Raw genomic sequence first — 14,603 nt, forward strand, 5'->3', positions numbered from 1 at the left:
CGCCCCGCCTTCTCCCTGCAGTGTCCTTGGCAGTTTGTCCTGCAGCGCCATCCAGCGAAAAAAGGTGTTTTCCGTCCACGAACGAGCTTCACTCGGGCTCGAGAGTTGGATTCGTGCTAGCGTGTTTGGCTTCTTTGCGTTTAGACAGTTTCCTTTTTTTGCCCCGACTCTCATTTTAACGTACCGTAAACAAATCCGTACCCATTTCTCGCACGGGCAACAGATTGTCTGCCAGTTGTGTGACGATTAAATCGGGTCCAACAGTTGTGATAATCGGCCATTTTTTTCCCAAAGGCATCACTTGACTGTCTTGCCGATGACGACGTTGTTTATTTTCTTCTTCAATGATCCCTCGTTGCAAAGTCTCTGAAAAGTGAAACTTTTTGCAAATAAAAATTATTACTCACTCTGTGCTCATCACTCGTCATTCATCTTCTACATTCAGTTTAGTGCCGCGTGGTTGTGCATGTTCGACAGTTTCAAGAAATGAACCGATCGATGCGTGCGATGGCTGTGTCCATCGCTGTTGTAGTATTGCTAATTGGAACCAAATTAGTGAATTGTGATCAATGGCCGTTCCCCGAAAGCGAGGAGTACACTCTGGCCCACATCAACGTGTCTTACATCGATTCTGCCGCAGTCCACAACGACGCAGCGGATATGGGCAAATTCGGCAACGGCAGAGTCGGCAGCACAGCGGGACTTATCGTTCACGTTCGTTCGGCTAATTCGAGCTCACATTATGGTTGTGACATGATCTACGATAACGAGATACCTGTAATAATGTTTTTCTTTTGATTCGAATTTTTTTTCAGTACGCATTAATATGTTTCCTCTCTTACGTTCACCCGATTTGAAAACCATACTCATAATTGACATTAACGATGTGTTATTACATTTCAAGGTAGTGCCGTGGATCGCCTTGGTACGTCGTGGGCGTTGCAATTTCGACGACAAATTGGAAGCGGCTGTTTTAAACAATGCGTCCGGTCTGGTCGTATACAATAACAAAGAGGACGGCCTCCAACGAATGACTTTACGCAATAAATATCGTAAGTGAAACACATTCGTTTTTTTTCCACCCTCTCTCTCTCTCTCTATGCGGCCCCACCCTCAAACGTTACGCCTGGCTTAAAGCGGACAGTAAACGTCATTTTTCTAAATTATCGTCACTTTCAATAATTACGGTGGATCAAATAACGATACAGTTAAAACAGTATGGGAGGGGGCAACCAGGACAATAAGTGGAAAATTGGGTAACAGCATGGCGGTGTGTGACGTACCTGAGTCCGGTACTGCGGTTTTTGTTTGCAAGGAAAAGTGCGCGGTGAATACGACCAATAGAAACAAATTGTCATAGAGTCCAAGTGTCTATAAAGCCTGGCCTTTGTGTTGCAAAAGCGAACCATCTGATCGGCCTATTTTCTTTCCCTCAGTCACCTTGGACCAAAAATGTACAAAAGCGAAACGCTTGCATACCTTTTCGTGTAAAAAAGAGAGAGAGGACACAGATTGCCTATTTATTCGTTCCAATCGATGATTAGATGTCTGTCAGTGGAGCGGAAATCGAAGCCGAGCATATCATGGGTACCAGTCGCAAAATCATTTCCTCGGAGGGCTCTTTTTGGCTACAAGACGGGCATGAGGGCCGCAGTGGTTTCGTACCATCATCTCTTTATTGATTTCCTTTCATCCAAGGTCTGCGACGTCGCACGACGAACCCGTGTGTGTGTGTGTGCAACCTTTACAAGCATGTATACACAATTGCTGATCAATAGAATAAAGTTCATTTCGCTTTGGCGCATAACGATTCGCCTCTTATCGGAGCACCGGCTCATTACAATTTGCTTTCAAGTGTTTTGGGCTTGTACCGTTAGAATTGTTTATTGTAAGACTGTTATTGATCAATGCGAAGGATTTGCTAATGCTCTTCTAGTGGATTGAGACATGTATGGTGAAATTGATTCTGTTGGACGTGGAGAGAAAGCCTCGGTTGGTCGCAATGTTTGGGAATGAGAACGCTAACTTACCTGTATACGTTGGCCGAGGGAAGGTTATTAAGTAGAAAATGAAGCATTTTCTAAAGGGCCTTCACTTTCGTCTGGATTTTCTCTCGCGCATCGGCCGTGCGAACCATCTGGTGAAGAGAAAATATCTTCGTTAATCTCGTGGTATCTAGGGAAAACAGTGAAGCTTTCGCCAGGTGTGCTCCATGATATTGTCCCATTTCTTTTCTTTTTTTTTTCGTCATTAAAATTTGAGATGGTTGTCAACAATCGTCAGCACTTTCCAAACAGACCATCCGGGGATGACACCAACAAAAAAAAAAAAGGAAAATTAGGATAGAAGTTTATCAAAGCAGCGAATGCGGAAGCCCAAACAAGATTTTAAAGGTCACGCTTTAAAGTAGTCAAGTCTTTTGTTTCCGTATGGATGGGGAAGGACATTTTGCGGTGGGTGTGTGCGATGATGGTTCATGCAGTCATCTCAAGGTGGACCAGTCGCCACTAGCGATCTCTTTCGCGTCTTAATGGAAGGAAAAATGTAGAAGTAAAAGAGGCCAAGGTCTGCACACTCTGCGGTAGTGTTGTAAGACACACACACACAAACGATCTAGTTACGCTTTCTATTCATTGTGCCGATTCATGGCCGCTGGAAGACAACAACAACTTAACAAGTGTGCAATATTGGTTCTATTCTATAGGCAATTATTACGGTTTTCTCTTTTTACTTTGCTTTCAACCGTTTTTTTTTTCTCTTCTTTCTAGCGCTTGACGATGAAAAGTTTTAAAGCAGATGGTCGGGCTGATGCTGATAGATCACGGAATTCCCCCCTCTTTTTTCTTTTCTTTTAATGAAAAAGAAAAATATCCAAAAGTCGAAGTCAGAGAGAAAAAGCGCTTACCATCTGCCGCCGGGACTGCAAATGGCATTAGTTACTTTTCTTTAATTTTTCAGGACAACTTCTTTCGCCTTCCGCAGGGCGCTACGCCTCTATAAATTTTATATCGGTATTTCAGCGTCGTTTTTTTTTTTTTTTTTATCTTTTCCGGAATGGAAAGTGCGACCTCGTTTTGCGATCAAATTCGAAATCTCCCGCCGAGTTGGAAAAGTTGTTGATCAGATTTCCTTCGATAAACACGAACTGGGTATTTAAATAGAGATTAGGCCCTCTTTATCCATAATAATCAATATCCCGTGAATGAAATGAAGGTTAGCAGTTGATTGGCTTCAAGCAGCAATCAACGTTACAATTTTGACGGGGAAAATAAACGCAGTTTTATCCCAAACTTTGAACGTTTCCTGCTGAATACATCACTGTCTCTTTTACGCGTTGGCGTTCACTATTTGTCCTATTGATCAGATAGGCAAATAAAAACAAAGTTTCCTCGACAGTAAAAGTAAAACGAATCTATAAACAGACGTATATAATGGGGTGCATCGATTTTTTGTGTTTCTTTTTACTATTTGCACTGACATGGCGACTGCGTCCTTGGCAACAGGAAAACACCCGCATTTTTTTAAATTGAATATTCAACCTTGTCATTATTTAATCAGACCTTGTATTAGTGAACGTGCGTCAGAATTCTAAGTGATTTTCTATTTTTAAATTCCGATAGGTGACAAAATCGTGGCCGTGTTTATCACGCGTGCCAAAGGTGAAGAATTGGCAGCTTTGGTCGACAATGGCACGCGTGTCATGATGCAAGTGACTGTCGGCGCTCATTACACCTACCGTTTCACCAATATCAACAGGTAGGAGACATTTAAGTATCTGTTACGCTGTCGGGAAAACTTTCTATGCAACATATGCTGGTGGGGAGTAATGGCGCGAAAGTAAAAGTCGTCGTTCCAGTCTATACTGTAGCCATTTAAAAAGAAAAGCGCTGCAGGAAGTCGACTACTTTCAAAAGAATCTAGTCGGATTAGCCATCTATCATTCACTGTGTATACACACACGTTTCTCTTCTTGTCTCAAAACTTTTATGATTGTAGTGTACTTACATAGGGGCCGGTATCGATTGATACGCGTCATATACTTTCGTATCAAAAGTAAGGGGGTTTCTTATCCCACATGATTGGCCTGATTCCCGCACTCTGTGAGGCTCTCCCATACGATGGAAATAAGAAAAGACGATGTTGTTTAGTCGTTATAACGCTTGTCTTAACACGTTGGGGGACCAATGTGAATCACATCTTACTCTCTTCTGACAAGCTTCGGTAACCTAGAAACGAATTGACGTGGCAATTGCATCAACTTTTCGTTTAAATAGCGCCAGTAGGGGATGTGCTTTTTAGGCTTTAGAGTGAGTCATTCGGGGAATTTGTCAAGTCACTCACATAGGCTACTATGTAATCTGTTTTGTGGCTTCTGAATTCTGACTATAACGGAAAGAACTGCGACAGATAGAATTTGGGCATTTTTGGGAGCTCATGACGCAGACATTGCGCTTTGTGAGGGCTAAAACGTGAGTGTTGAAAATCACGTGGTCGAGACGGATGGCCGAAAGATAGTAAGTAAGGTTCGGTCAATTTTATTTGCACATGGTTGTCGGTAGTAGGAAATGGCCTTTCTCTTATTCCACCAGAAGTTGTACGTCTCTTACGAAGCATTACGAGTTTTTTAGGGAAAGAGATCGGTGGCAAAACTACGTGCATAATCCAATTATGGACGAAAGGATTACGCGCGCTTCTACACGCCTGCGTTGTCTTTCTGCCCTTCTGTTATTATAATTTGTGTTTTTTTTTTCTCTTTCCATCGCACAATATTCCCCCGTCTCTCTACCCGCATTTGACTTTATGGGTTGGTTTAAAAGTCGCGACCCAATTGCCCAACACCGGCACTCCATCAGAGTCTCTGAGCTTGACAACGTCAGTTTCGAGTCTGGGTGAAGTACCGTTTACAAAAGGCAGCTAGCAACGTACTCTGCATTCCTTGATAACGCAGTGTTTCGACACAACTTTGTGTGCGCATTTCGTTCTTTGTCAAGTACTTTACTTTCTTGAAAATTGAACGGTATTGATTGCCAAAAAAGGAAAGCAAGAGAGCGTACTCGGGCCTTGATATTCTTTGCGAAAAGTTATTGAAAAAGCGAATCGAAAAGTTCAATTGTGAATCACTTCAACATGGATCCTACTGTTGCAACAGAGGAGACCTTTCTTTACGGCCGCAGACCCGTCAATATCTTCACATTTACGTCAATGGCGATGCGGATGTCTGCTTACTGGTCTGCCTCTGTTGTCGATAATAAACAAATCCATCTGCGTACACATGTCTTAACATTGGCCTTTATTTTTGGGCAATTTTCTGTTGGCAACGTAGGACATCCGTCATGTTCGTTTCCATCTCGTTTATCGTTCTGATGATGATCTCCCTGGCATGGCTCGTCTTTTACTACATTCAGCGTTTCCGCTATTTACACGCAAAGGACCGATTGTCGGTAAGATTTTTCCAGTTCTATGTAGTACATGTTTTCTCGATGTGTAACAAATTCAGAAATTTTCATGTTTCATTTATTCTAAAATTTTTCCTGCTTTAGCGCGAGTTGACGAGTGCTGCTCAGAAAGCCCTTTCCAAAATCCCCACTAGGGCCATCAAAAACACTGACAAGGTACTGTGTGTGAGCGCAATGCCTCGTGTTATTCTTTATCGATCGGTCGTGTTCCGCCAGTAATCCCGACCAGATGTAACCGGCTCGTAAATGTATACTCTTTATGACGGCTCATCTCGTGATGAGATTTTAATACATTGTGTAGAGTGTATAGGCTAGAGTAACACGTGAATGGCATTTTCACGATCTTCTAACGTTATCGTAAGCTTAAATTACGCGCGCTTTCTCTCAATTATGATTTTTTTTTTCTAAGATTTTTTTTCATTTTTTTATTTTTTTTTTGCAGGAAGTTTCCGAAGCTGAATGTTGTGCCGTTTGCATCGAGCCCTACAAAGCCAACGATGTTGTTCGATTATTGCCTTGCAGGTATAGTGTCTAGAATTTTGATTAGAATTTACTTACTTCATTTTACCCGCTTGATATTTTTTAATGAAATAAAAAGGCACGAATTCCATAAAATATGCGTCGATCCATGGCTATTGGAGCACAGGACCTGCCCCATGTGCAAAATGGATATCTTGAAACACTATGGCTATGTGGTAATTTCAATAACCATAGTAATTTCATTTGCGTTACGTCGGATGTATCGTGCCACTTTAATAAACGTCTGTTTTATCATTTCAGTTTACCGGAAGTCAAGAAAGCGTCGTCAATATGGATTTAGACGCGCCAATAATCTCAGGATTACGTCCTGGTCAACGTAGAGGAAACGCTTCGCCGGTGGTCGTTCCTGCTGGCCAACATTCCACTCATCAACGGTCACCTAGCGTGACTCCCGACATCCAGCTCACATCAGAACGGCCTTCAGCCAGGATTAGCCGAACAGACACGGTAAATAATATAATTTTTTAAATTCCGGATTCACTGTCTTACTAATTTTATTGATGCATTAACAACAAATAGTTGGAACCGATTCGTCGTGAAGCGAACGATTCACCGTCCACACGTCGTTATTGGTCTTGGCCACGATCTTTCTCCAGTCGGAATAACCCTCCTATTTCAACAGATCCAGGTATTTAAATAGATTTTTTTTTAAATGAAGATAGCAATACATGAATTTTCTTACTTCGTTCACAAGACGTCGTTGAAGATACTTCTGTTTCAGTACCAACAGCTGTCGAAACACAAGTGGAGATTGTCTGCGAATCTCCTGTTGCAGCATCCGCTACGGCCATCAGTACCGATAGTCGTCCTAACGTCGTCTAGTATTATCCATCGTGTATTTTGGTTTTTCCAAGTCGTTTATATAGTCTTGCGCTGTGTATATATGCCTCCTCCGACTCGAATATGTAACCAATTGCATCAACAAACGGCAAGCAGATGCGCAATCCGACCCACTTGGGCGCTGTTTCAGTCATTTGTGCTGTGAAAAATCGTCGTTTCGACCCGAATTTTAACGAGAAAAGCAGTAGGGAATCGAACTTGATATTTTGACTGTATTTCGAGCGTGATTATTTTGTAAGCTGACGGAAAAGGATGCATGCTTCGCGAATTGTGATATTCTCCATTGTTATCAAGTGTGGAGGAGATTTTACGAAATGTCTGGCCGACTCGTTTGGTTGGAAGGCGTCGAAATTCGATCTGTTCGATTCAAAATTTCCATCTGAGCCAATCGCCCATTCAAAGATTCGGCGAATGTGTAATCTTTTCGGGTGTATTCGTTAATTGTTCATTCTCTCTTCTGTCTCTTTCAATATTCATTGGGGTGAAGATAATATTACATTGGTCTGTACATAATTTCAAATTTTAATCAATACAATATGGACAGTATTCCACCAACACGTGTATGGTTTTGTCTGCTTCTTCGTCTTTTAACAATGCTGAAATTTAACTAGAAATTTTATTTCATTTATTGTTACGGCGTATCGTGTTTCTAGAAGACCTTTCTCAGTTTACTTTAAACTCTTCAAAGCTTACAAGATTTTAATGGAAATCTGAATGAAAATTTCCTCTCGGATTTACGAAATACAACGTATACCAGTCTCTAGTATTTCATGATCAGATAAACCAAGAAGATTTTCCTTGATGCACTGGGAAAAAAAGTCAGTTTCCTTAATCATTACATCGATGTCCTTCAAGTTTGACGCCGTAATAAAATACGATTTTTAAGGATAGGCAGGAAACTCAAAGAGAGGTCACGCCCTTCTCTATTTATGCTCAAAAACCGATCTTACAATATACACTTTGTTAACACAATTTCAGTTAGTAATCAAACCTGCATGACTGGTAACGGTTATTGGCACAGGACACCTCATTGGATTTCACCTTCTGATTCCATTTCTGATCAGGATTTCAGTCAAGCATGGTAATGCAAAATATCAATGGAATACCTTCTGTACTTACGACGTCTTACTTGTCAAGATCTAATGCATTCAAACTTATCGTTCGCCGAACCTAATTGTCAAGTAAAAAAACGAAATTGTACAATCGAATACTCTTTATCAACATTTATTTAAATCTTTTCTTGCTTGATTTGATTTGTTTGATTTTTCAAGAATGTCCATATCTATTGTATCGATAGCGTAGGAATCGATATTTAAGGAAAGGACCCCGAAAAAAAGCATATTTTTTAACGTTGTAATTTGTAATGCCATTCGTACGTTTTATTACAAACTTTGCGAGTAGTTGAATTGTTTTTTATTCGTTCAGACAATTTTGGACATGGATGCAAAGAAAGGCAGTCCCAATGCAAGGTAAATAATCCTTTTCTTGTCGGTTCTTGAGTGAAAGACTCGATCCAATTGGACTTTTTTCCCCCAACCTTGACCAACAATGTACTTGTTTTTGTTTGATATCTATTGCAATTAGTATAAGTGAAATATTTATTCATACTAATGGGGGTTTCTGTACCATCAAGAAGGGCGAAACGGAGTAGCAAGCAAATTGAAGAAAACTATTGGGACTGCAGTGTCTGTGAGTTGATAGTGCAAAATGAAAACCCAAGATGTTGACAAATGACATCTATTTCATTATTATTTTAGGTACCTACAGAAATAATGCTGAGGCATTCAAATGTTCAATTTGTGATGTACGAAAAGGAACCTCAACAAGGTGACAATTTTGTTGTTAGATAGTTCCTCAGACAACTTACATTTTACATAACATTGATAACCATGTAGGAAACCAAGGCTCAATCCTCAGCTGGTACCTCAAGTGTTTAATCCTTCCTTAGCAAACAAAAATAGAAAAGAAAAAGAATTTAAAGAAAGGGACAAATCTGAAAGAAAATCAGACGGAAACACTACCAGGAACAGTAAAGCCAGGCCACGGTATAATTTAATCTTATTACTTATTATTCTCCGAAAGCCTAGTATTAGTTCACATGGGAATTTGTTTGATTCAAAATGATTTACAATGCAGGTTGAAAAATGTTGACAGAAGCACTGCCATGCACAAGGAAGTTACAGTTAACAATGTGACAGTAGTCATTACTGAGTTCCGGCCAAAAATCAGCACGAAGTCAACCTCTCCCAGTAACCTTGATCTGGATGCTGGACACACCACCAGTAGTTCAAGCAGTGCCAGCAATCACGGCAACGATCTTTCTCCTGCAGATCAGGAACATTCAGACTGACCTGTCGCCGTTCGTGGTTAATTTTTTAATTATTATTTTGCATCTTGAGGTTTTGAACTATATTCTGTTTGCGCGCCGAATTGAGCCTCTCCCAATCTTTTCTCAACTGCCAACAAGTATAGAATTTTAAATATCTTAAAGATTGCAGTTTGATCCCAACCAAATTTAGGTGAGATATAATAGGAGCAACTGAAGTCCAAACCGAAAACTCTACAAATGAAAAGCCAAGAGGCAGTTGTTTATAACTATTCTGGATATATTTTTTTCTTTCTCTAAATACTGCATCCGTAATATTCCATTTACTGGAGACTATTTTTGAGTGTTGGGGATTGCTGTTCTGATCGGATCTCAGTACCAATATTTGCTTCCCTTTTTCGGTTTGAACCTACCTCAGAGTGGTGCGAAGGGGTCGGGGACGATTTGGTAAAAAAAATTATTATGTCTATCGAATGGATGGTTTTTGTTTCGTGATAAATGTGCGCTCTCGATCATCCGTCTTTATAATTTCATCCTCCTCATCCACGACAAGTAAATAAATACACAGCTTGTACAATTTGATTGTCTAGACTTCCAAGGGTGACGGCATTTTTATTGTTATTCTTTAGTTTCCTTTTTGAGGTACTCCTGGTACTAAAACGGTAAAAAGAGTGGGCTATCGACGATCATTGTAACGACGCGTGAATTGGAATGAAACGTCGATAGAATTGTTGACGAGCAAACGAAAAGAATAGGGATATAAGAACGAGCAAGTTTTCTTTTTTCTGGCTGCGTGATCACCAACAGGAAACAATTCAGCCAATTAAAGGGAGGTGACGACCAGCGAATAAAAGCTGATGGGCGAGGAACAAAAGAAAGCAAAATAATCTAGATTCAAACACATCTCTCGTAACGGATTGACAACTTTACTCTTTTTCCTTCCACAGAACTAGGTTTATATGTTTCCCATAGCGTAAGTCCTGGTCCATTCTCGAGCATTACGAATAGCTTCTCCTTCGTTGACCTTCCACAGTTCTGCTACATCATTGGCCAGTGGGTCATCAGGATTTGGTGCACTCAATAAAGCTTGAATAGACAACAACACTGTTCGAATTTGCAAAGCTGGGCTCCATTTATCTGAAAAAAACACAATTAAAAAATTTATTTAAAAGAAAATAAATAATAGTATTAAGTACTTGCTATTTAGAATTATGTTACAGTTTAAAAGATAAGCATATTTTCTAATTTTGATGGAGCAAAAATCACTGTGAACCGAATGTGACCGTAAAAATTGGAATGTCAGCAAACCAAACATTTTGACGCTCCAGGTAGAAAAATATATGCTTGAATTTGAACCAATTACAAATATTGTGACTTAAGCAAAAATAAAACTTCACCTTTCAAAATATCAAGACAAATTCGTCCAAGTTTATCAATATTTGGGTGATAAATTTTTGTCATGAATCGCACTTTTGGTGCTGACATGGGATACTCTTCAGGCAAAAATAGTTCCAACTTGAAAACACCCCCTTCAAATGGGGAACCTTCTGGACCTGAATATCAATTAACAGGCTCACTAATGAATGAATCAGGATGACACCTCTGTACATTAAGATATCAGACCTGCAACCACAACATGGAAATAGCGAGCATTTTGTTCGTCTGGAACTGCACTAATGCCTGGGACAGGCTCGGCCATCAATCGTTGGGTTTCCTATGTGTAAAAATTTTCAGTGAACATAAAGTTCCATAAAATACTGCCGGTCCAATAATATAACCAAAAACACGTTGCCTCCATTCGATAGAAGCTTGAAATTAAAGATTGTGTTACCTTTATTATCCGTCTAGGTAAGCCTGCCATTTCGCATCAATGTTCAGCACGAAACAATTTGTATAAAATCAGAATGTCGTTTAGGTGGATGGTAAATGTTAATGACAAATAGGAGGCGGAAAGTTTTCACGCTTCACGCCGAATAACGAGACTGCCTTTACTCATTAGACGTTGTCAAATCAATTTTGGAGGCCGAACTTCTGCGTTCGTCCCGAATATCTCAATTTCATGATTTAAATAACCTTTTCTAAGACTGATTATATACAAGGTCTGCAACTTTCAACAAATAATTCTATTTAAACACTTTTTTAATAATTAGCTATTTTTATAAAGATATGACACAAAGAGTTTTGTTTCAAGTTCAAGCAACCTACCCAGAAAACCGAAGCCACCGCCCCTCTTATTTTGATCTTTCAAATCGCAACATATAAAACCCATTATCTATTACGTTTTAATCGTTACGTCTGTCATTGGAAATAAAATCAATTGACTGTAGGGTGCATAATAGATGTAAGTAACCACAGACCATATGAAGATTTTAACGTCTTTATTCGGAACACCTAAAACAAGTGGATAATTAATAACAACCGGTGTGGCGGAAGAACGGATGACTATGTATGTAACTAATTGCACTGTATAACAAGAAAAGATAAACAGGTCGAACCATCGACATCTTGTACCATCAGAACACAAATAAAAAACTAAATCTGTGTAAGGCAATTCTGATCCAATGCGGCTATATTAGCCAGCGAAGGATTTTGACCGTAAAAAATGAAATAAGTAAACGGTTAAGTGGCAGAAAAGTTCACGCACTCCAGCACCAGGATTTTCTCTTAATTGCAAAATCTGAGCAACCAAGTCTAGTGATGCAAAACACATTCACGCAGATTTGATCATACTTCACGGGGAGGGATCAACAATAACACGGAAATTCGTGCATACACATATAAGTAAATTTGTTTGTTAAAAACGAGCACGGATTGAACATGGGCGAAAATTAACTGGTCAACTTCAATAAACTACACAAAGTTAAGTGATGTTAAATTGTGAGAAATGAATCAATCAACAATATTTCAACTCCAATATTTCTACGGCAACCTAGAATCGTCCGCTGGCCGCAACATTTTACGATACATAATTCTTTTCCTTAGTGCGCTTGGGCACAGGGAGGCTCCGGCGCGGCTCTTTTACGTCGCTTGTTCAATAATGCATTATTTGATGTCTGTAGAGATTTTAATGCAACCTAATTGAAGGAAAATGAATCCACATTAAACCAACACAAGTAGACACACTTTGGAGTATTACTTGATCGTAATCCACACGCATGGTGGCCAATGACCTATTCATTTCTTCTTGCACTTCAGGCCAAGCCTCTTCTTCTTCCTTCAACACCATTCCTGTTGCCAATGGCGTCGGTGGTACGGCAGCAAAATGCTACACAAACAATAAAAACAATGACAGTGAGTGAAAAAGAAGTAACAGTATAACAATTTTTATTTACCGCGATCCATTTATTCTGCATGACTTGATCAATGGTTGGCCGTTTAGTAGCTTCCGTTTGTAACATGGATCGAATCAACTCTTTTGCTTCACTGGAGACGTGTTTCCATTCTGTACTCGGAAAATCGTACTGTCCTGTGCGAATGCGTTTTTTCATACCTGGTGACATGGCCTGTCCATGATTAGAATAGAATGGAGGATAGCCACAGAGTCTAAAACAGGAATACCACGATTAACAAGACTGGATTGGGATTACTTCGTACGGAAAATTTTTCTTACAAGATATACATGATAACGCCTAAGGACCACATATCGCAGGATGTATCGTATTTTTCAGGGCCGAGAACTTCAGGTGCTATAGATACATAAATGTTTGAGATATAGATTGAGATAAAATAACACTAAAAACAAACTAATCTAAACTTGCCAACGTAATACGGTGTGTAGCACGGCGTTTGCAGGGTTTCTTTGGCAAAACACTCTTTGGCAAAACCAAAATCAGTTAGCTTTAGTATACCATCCAAGCCTTTATTCAAAATAAAAAAAGAAATAAAACAAAAAAAAAAACAAACAAACAAATAAATAAAAGTTAGTTCTATTTTATTTTGCCCTGCTTGTCCATCATAGTAAGCATCTAGTCAGTTCAATCCCTACCTGGTGAAGAGTATAACAGGTTCTCTGGTTTAAGGTCTCGATGAGCAATGCCCATATAATGAAGATGACGAACAGCTAAACAAATATCTCGCATTACCTCAGCAGCTTCTGTAAAAATAACAGCAAGAAATTTTAGACAACCAATTTAACTTCTTCTTAACTCTGAATGTACCTCTTTCGGTGAAAGCACCATCTGCACGATCTTGAATGCGCTGGAACAATTCCCCTCCCTCCATGCTGGAAGAAAGAATAAAAAATATGCAAATCATAACTTGGGATGAGTAAATAGAAATAAAAATTAAATGAAAAAAAAAAAAATAATAATATTAGGAATAAAATACCATTCCATGACAACAAGGAGGCATTTTGTGTTGCCTTGAACATTTTCATATATATCAATAATATTGACAATATGCTGATGGCTACTGGCTCTCCAGTGAAGTTCCACCTCTCTTCTGGCTTTTGGATTATCACGTAAAACCTAATGTCATCCACATATTCACAAAAAGAAAATAAGCACTAATAGAGATATGAAACATGGTCGAATTTCCGATACTTTAAGTGCGTATTTTTTCCTATTTTTCAATGAAAAGCATTCGACGACTTTCCCGCTAATCCCTAAACCCAACACTTTCTTGCTTATTTCGTATTCCTCTGTTATCGGGAACGTTTTAGGGTTTAAGGTGTTCGCTCCTACTACTGACTGCTGGGCGAATGTATTTGGATTCATTTTTGAAAAACGATCACAACGACATGGGTCGCTGCGAGAATTAAAGAACTGTTTCCAATAAAACACAAAATTAACTACAATTGGATGTTACCAAATACAGTCAACAAACGTTACGATTAGCACCTGAGATCCCACCCCTTCCCGTTGCGGGCCAATTTCATCACACAGAACCCTATAAAGCCTCTTCTTACTAGTTAAATGTAAACAAATATTTTCTTTTGCCTTTTTTTTACGGTTTAAATACTTAAAAGTTTAAAGATGTGTTTTTTTTTCATTTCGTGGGTGATGGTATACCTATTTTCCCTCCTTCTGAAAGTAACGCCTGATCCCAAGGGAACTAGTAAATTAACTCAGTTTCTTTCTACTTTCGAACAAATCCTTTTTTACGTTCCTTCACCCAGGGTAATAGCAGAGTAATAGAATACTGGTGTAGCCCACGCTTATGGCGGGCCCTCCCATTGCCTTTTTGGCCTGAAAGTCTTTCTATCCCATAACGAAAGCGCCACAGCGGCTGTGTTGTGAACTTGTGATGTATTACGTTTTCGCTATGTTTTCGCTCATTTTCGTCGTCTGTACCTCAGAAAGTAAACAAAAAGTGGCTTAATTAATTAGTGTGAAAAAATGTATGTATAAACATATGGGTTGTTATAACAGTAACAACCCTTAAAATTCAATTCATAGGTGGCAGTTACGGTTATGGGACACTTAAATCGATATCTTCCTTTT

The 14,603-nt window shown here is 39.4% G+C and overlaps 4 protein-coding genes across 8 annotated transcripts; 2 read left to right on the top strand and 2 right to left on the bottom strand.

The window, feature by feature from the left end:
- Positions 1-78: 78 nt before the first annotated feature.
- LOC116924799 (protein goliath) lies at positions 79-7,393 on the top strand. Of its 2 annotated transcripts, none has more exons than XM_032931348.2 (10): positions 79-777; positions 905-1,052; positions 3,621-3,756; positions 5,324-5,441; positions 5,541-5,612; positions 5,899-5,978; positions 6,055-6,169; positions 6,237-6,443; positions 6,516-6,624; positions 6,691-7,393. In XM_032931348.2, exons 1-10 carry the CDS (start codon positions 487-489, stop codon positions 6,816-6,818), a joined length of 1,404 nt encoding a protein of 467 aa, XP_032787239.2. In that variant the 5' UTR covers positions 79-486; the 3' UTR covers positions 6,819-7,393. The 2 variants fall into 2 exon arrangements, with proteins under 2 accessions (XP_032787239.2, XP_032787240.2); XM_032931349.2 differs by having other exon boundaries at positions 6,055-6,151.
- Positions 7,394-8,137: 744 nt separating this feature from the next.
- LOC116924802 (YY1-associated factor 2) lies at positions 8,138-9,744 on the top strand. Of its 3 annotated transcripts, none has more exons than XM_032931354.2 (5): positions 8,138-8,305; positions 8,470-8,525; positions 8,594-8,663; positions 8,732-8,881; positions 8,973-9,744. In XM_032931354.2, the coding sequence occupies exons 1-5, from the start codon at positions 8,274-8,276 to the stop codon at positions 9,184-9,186; spliced, it is 522 nt and encodes a 173-aa protein (XP_032787245.2). In that variant the 5' UTR covers positions 8,138-8,273; the 3' UTR covers positions 9,187-9,744. The 3 variants fall into 3 exon arrangements, with proteins under 3 accessions (XP_032787245.2, XP_032787246.2, XP_032787247.2); XM_032931355.2 differs by having other exon boundaries at positions 8,139-8,305; positions 8,473-8,525; XM_032931356.2 differs by lacking the exon at positions 8,138-8,305 and having other exon boundaries at positions 8,432-8,525.
- LOC116924805 (ubiquitin-conjugating enzyme E2 N) lies at positions 9,745-11,159 on the bottom strand. The gene is made up of 4 exons (XM_032931358.2): positions 10,994-11,159; positions 10,786-10,876; positions 10,560-10,715; positions 9,745-10,299 (listed from the first exon to the last, which is right to left on the bottom strand). The coding sequence occupies exons 1-4, from the start codon at positions 11,021-11,023 to the stop codon at positions 10,118-10,120; spliced, it is 459 nt and encodes a 152-aa protein (XP_032787249.1). The 5' UTR covers positions 11,024-11,159; the 3' UTR covers positions 9,745-10,117.
- Positions 11,160-11,523: 364 nt separating this feature from the next.
- LOC116924800 (MAP kinase-activated protein kinase 2) lies at positions 11,524-14,146 on the bottom strand. Of its 2 annotated transcripts, XM_032931351.2 has the most exons (10): positions 14,001-14,146; positions 13,704-13,925; positions 13,489-13,628; positions 13,320-13,384; positions 13,148-13,255; positions 12,921-13,019; positions 12,773-12,848; positions 12,495-12,705; positions 12,299-12,427; positions 11,524-12,236 (listed from the first exon to the last, which is right to left on the bottom strand). In XM_032931351.2, the coding sequence occupies exons 2-10, from the start codon at positions 13,875-13,877 to the stop codon at positions 12,141-12,143; spliced, it is 1,098 nt and encodes a 365-aa protein (XP_032787242.1). In that variant the 5' UTR covers positions 13,878-13,925; positions 14,001-14,146; the 3' UTR covers positions 11,524-12,140. The 2 variants fall into 2 exon arrangements, with proteins under 2 accessions (XP_032787242.1, XP_032787241.1); XM_032931350.2 differs by having other exon boundaries at positions 13,704-14,119.
- Between the last annotated feature and the right edge of the window lie 457 nt (positions 14,147-14,603).

This window comes from Daphnia magna, linkage group LG6, assembly GCF_020631705.1.
Source record: "Daphnia magna isolate NIES linkage group LG6, ASM2063170v1.1, whole genome shotgun sequence".
Classification (NCBI taxonomy): Eukaryota; Metazoa; Arthropoda; class Branchiopoda; order Diplostraca; family Daphniidae; genus Daphnia; species Daphnia magna.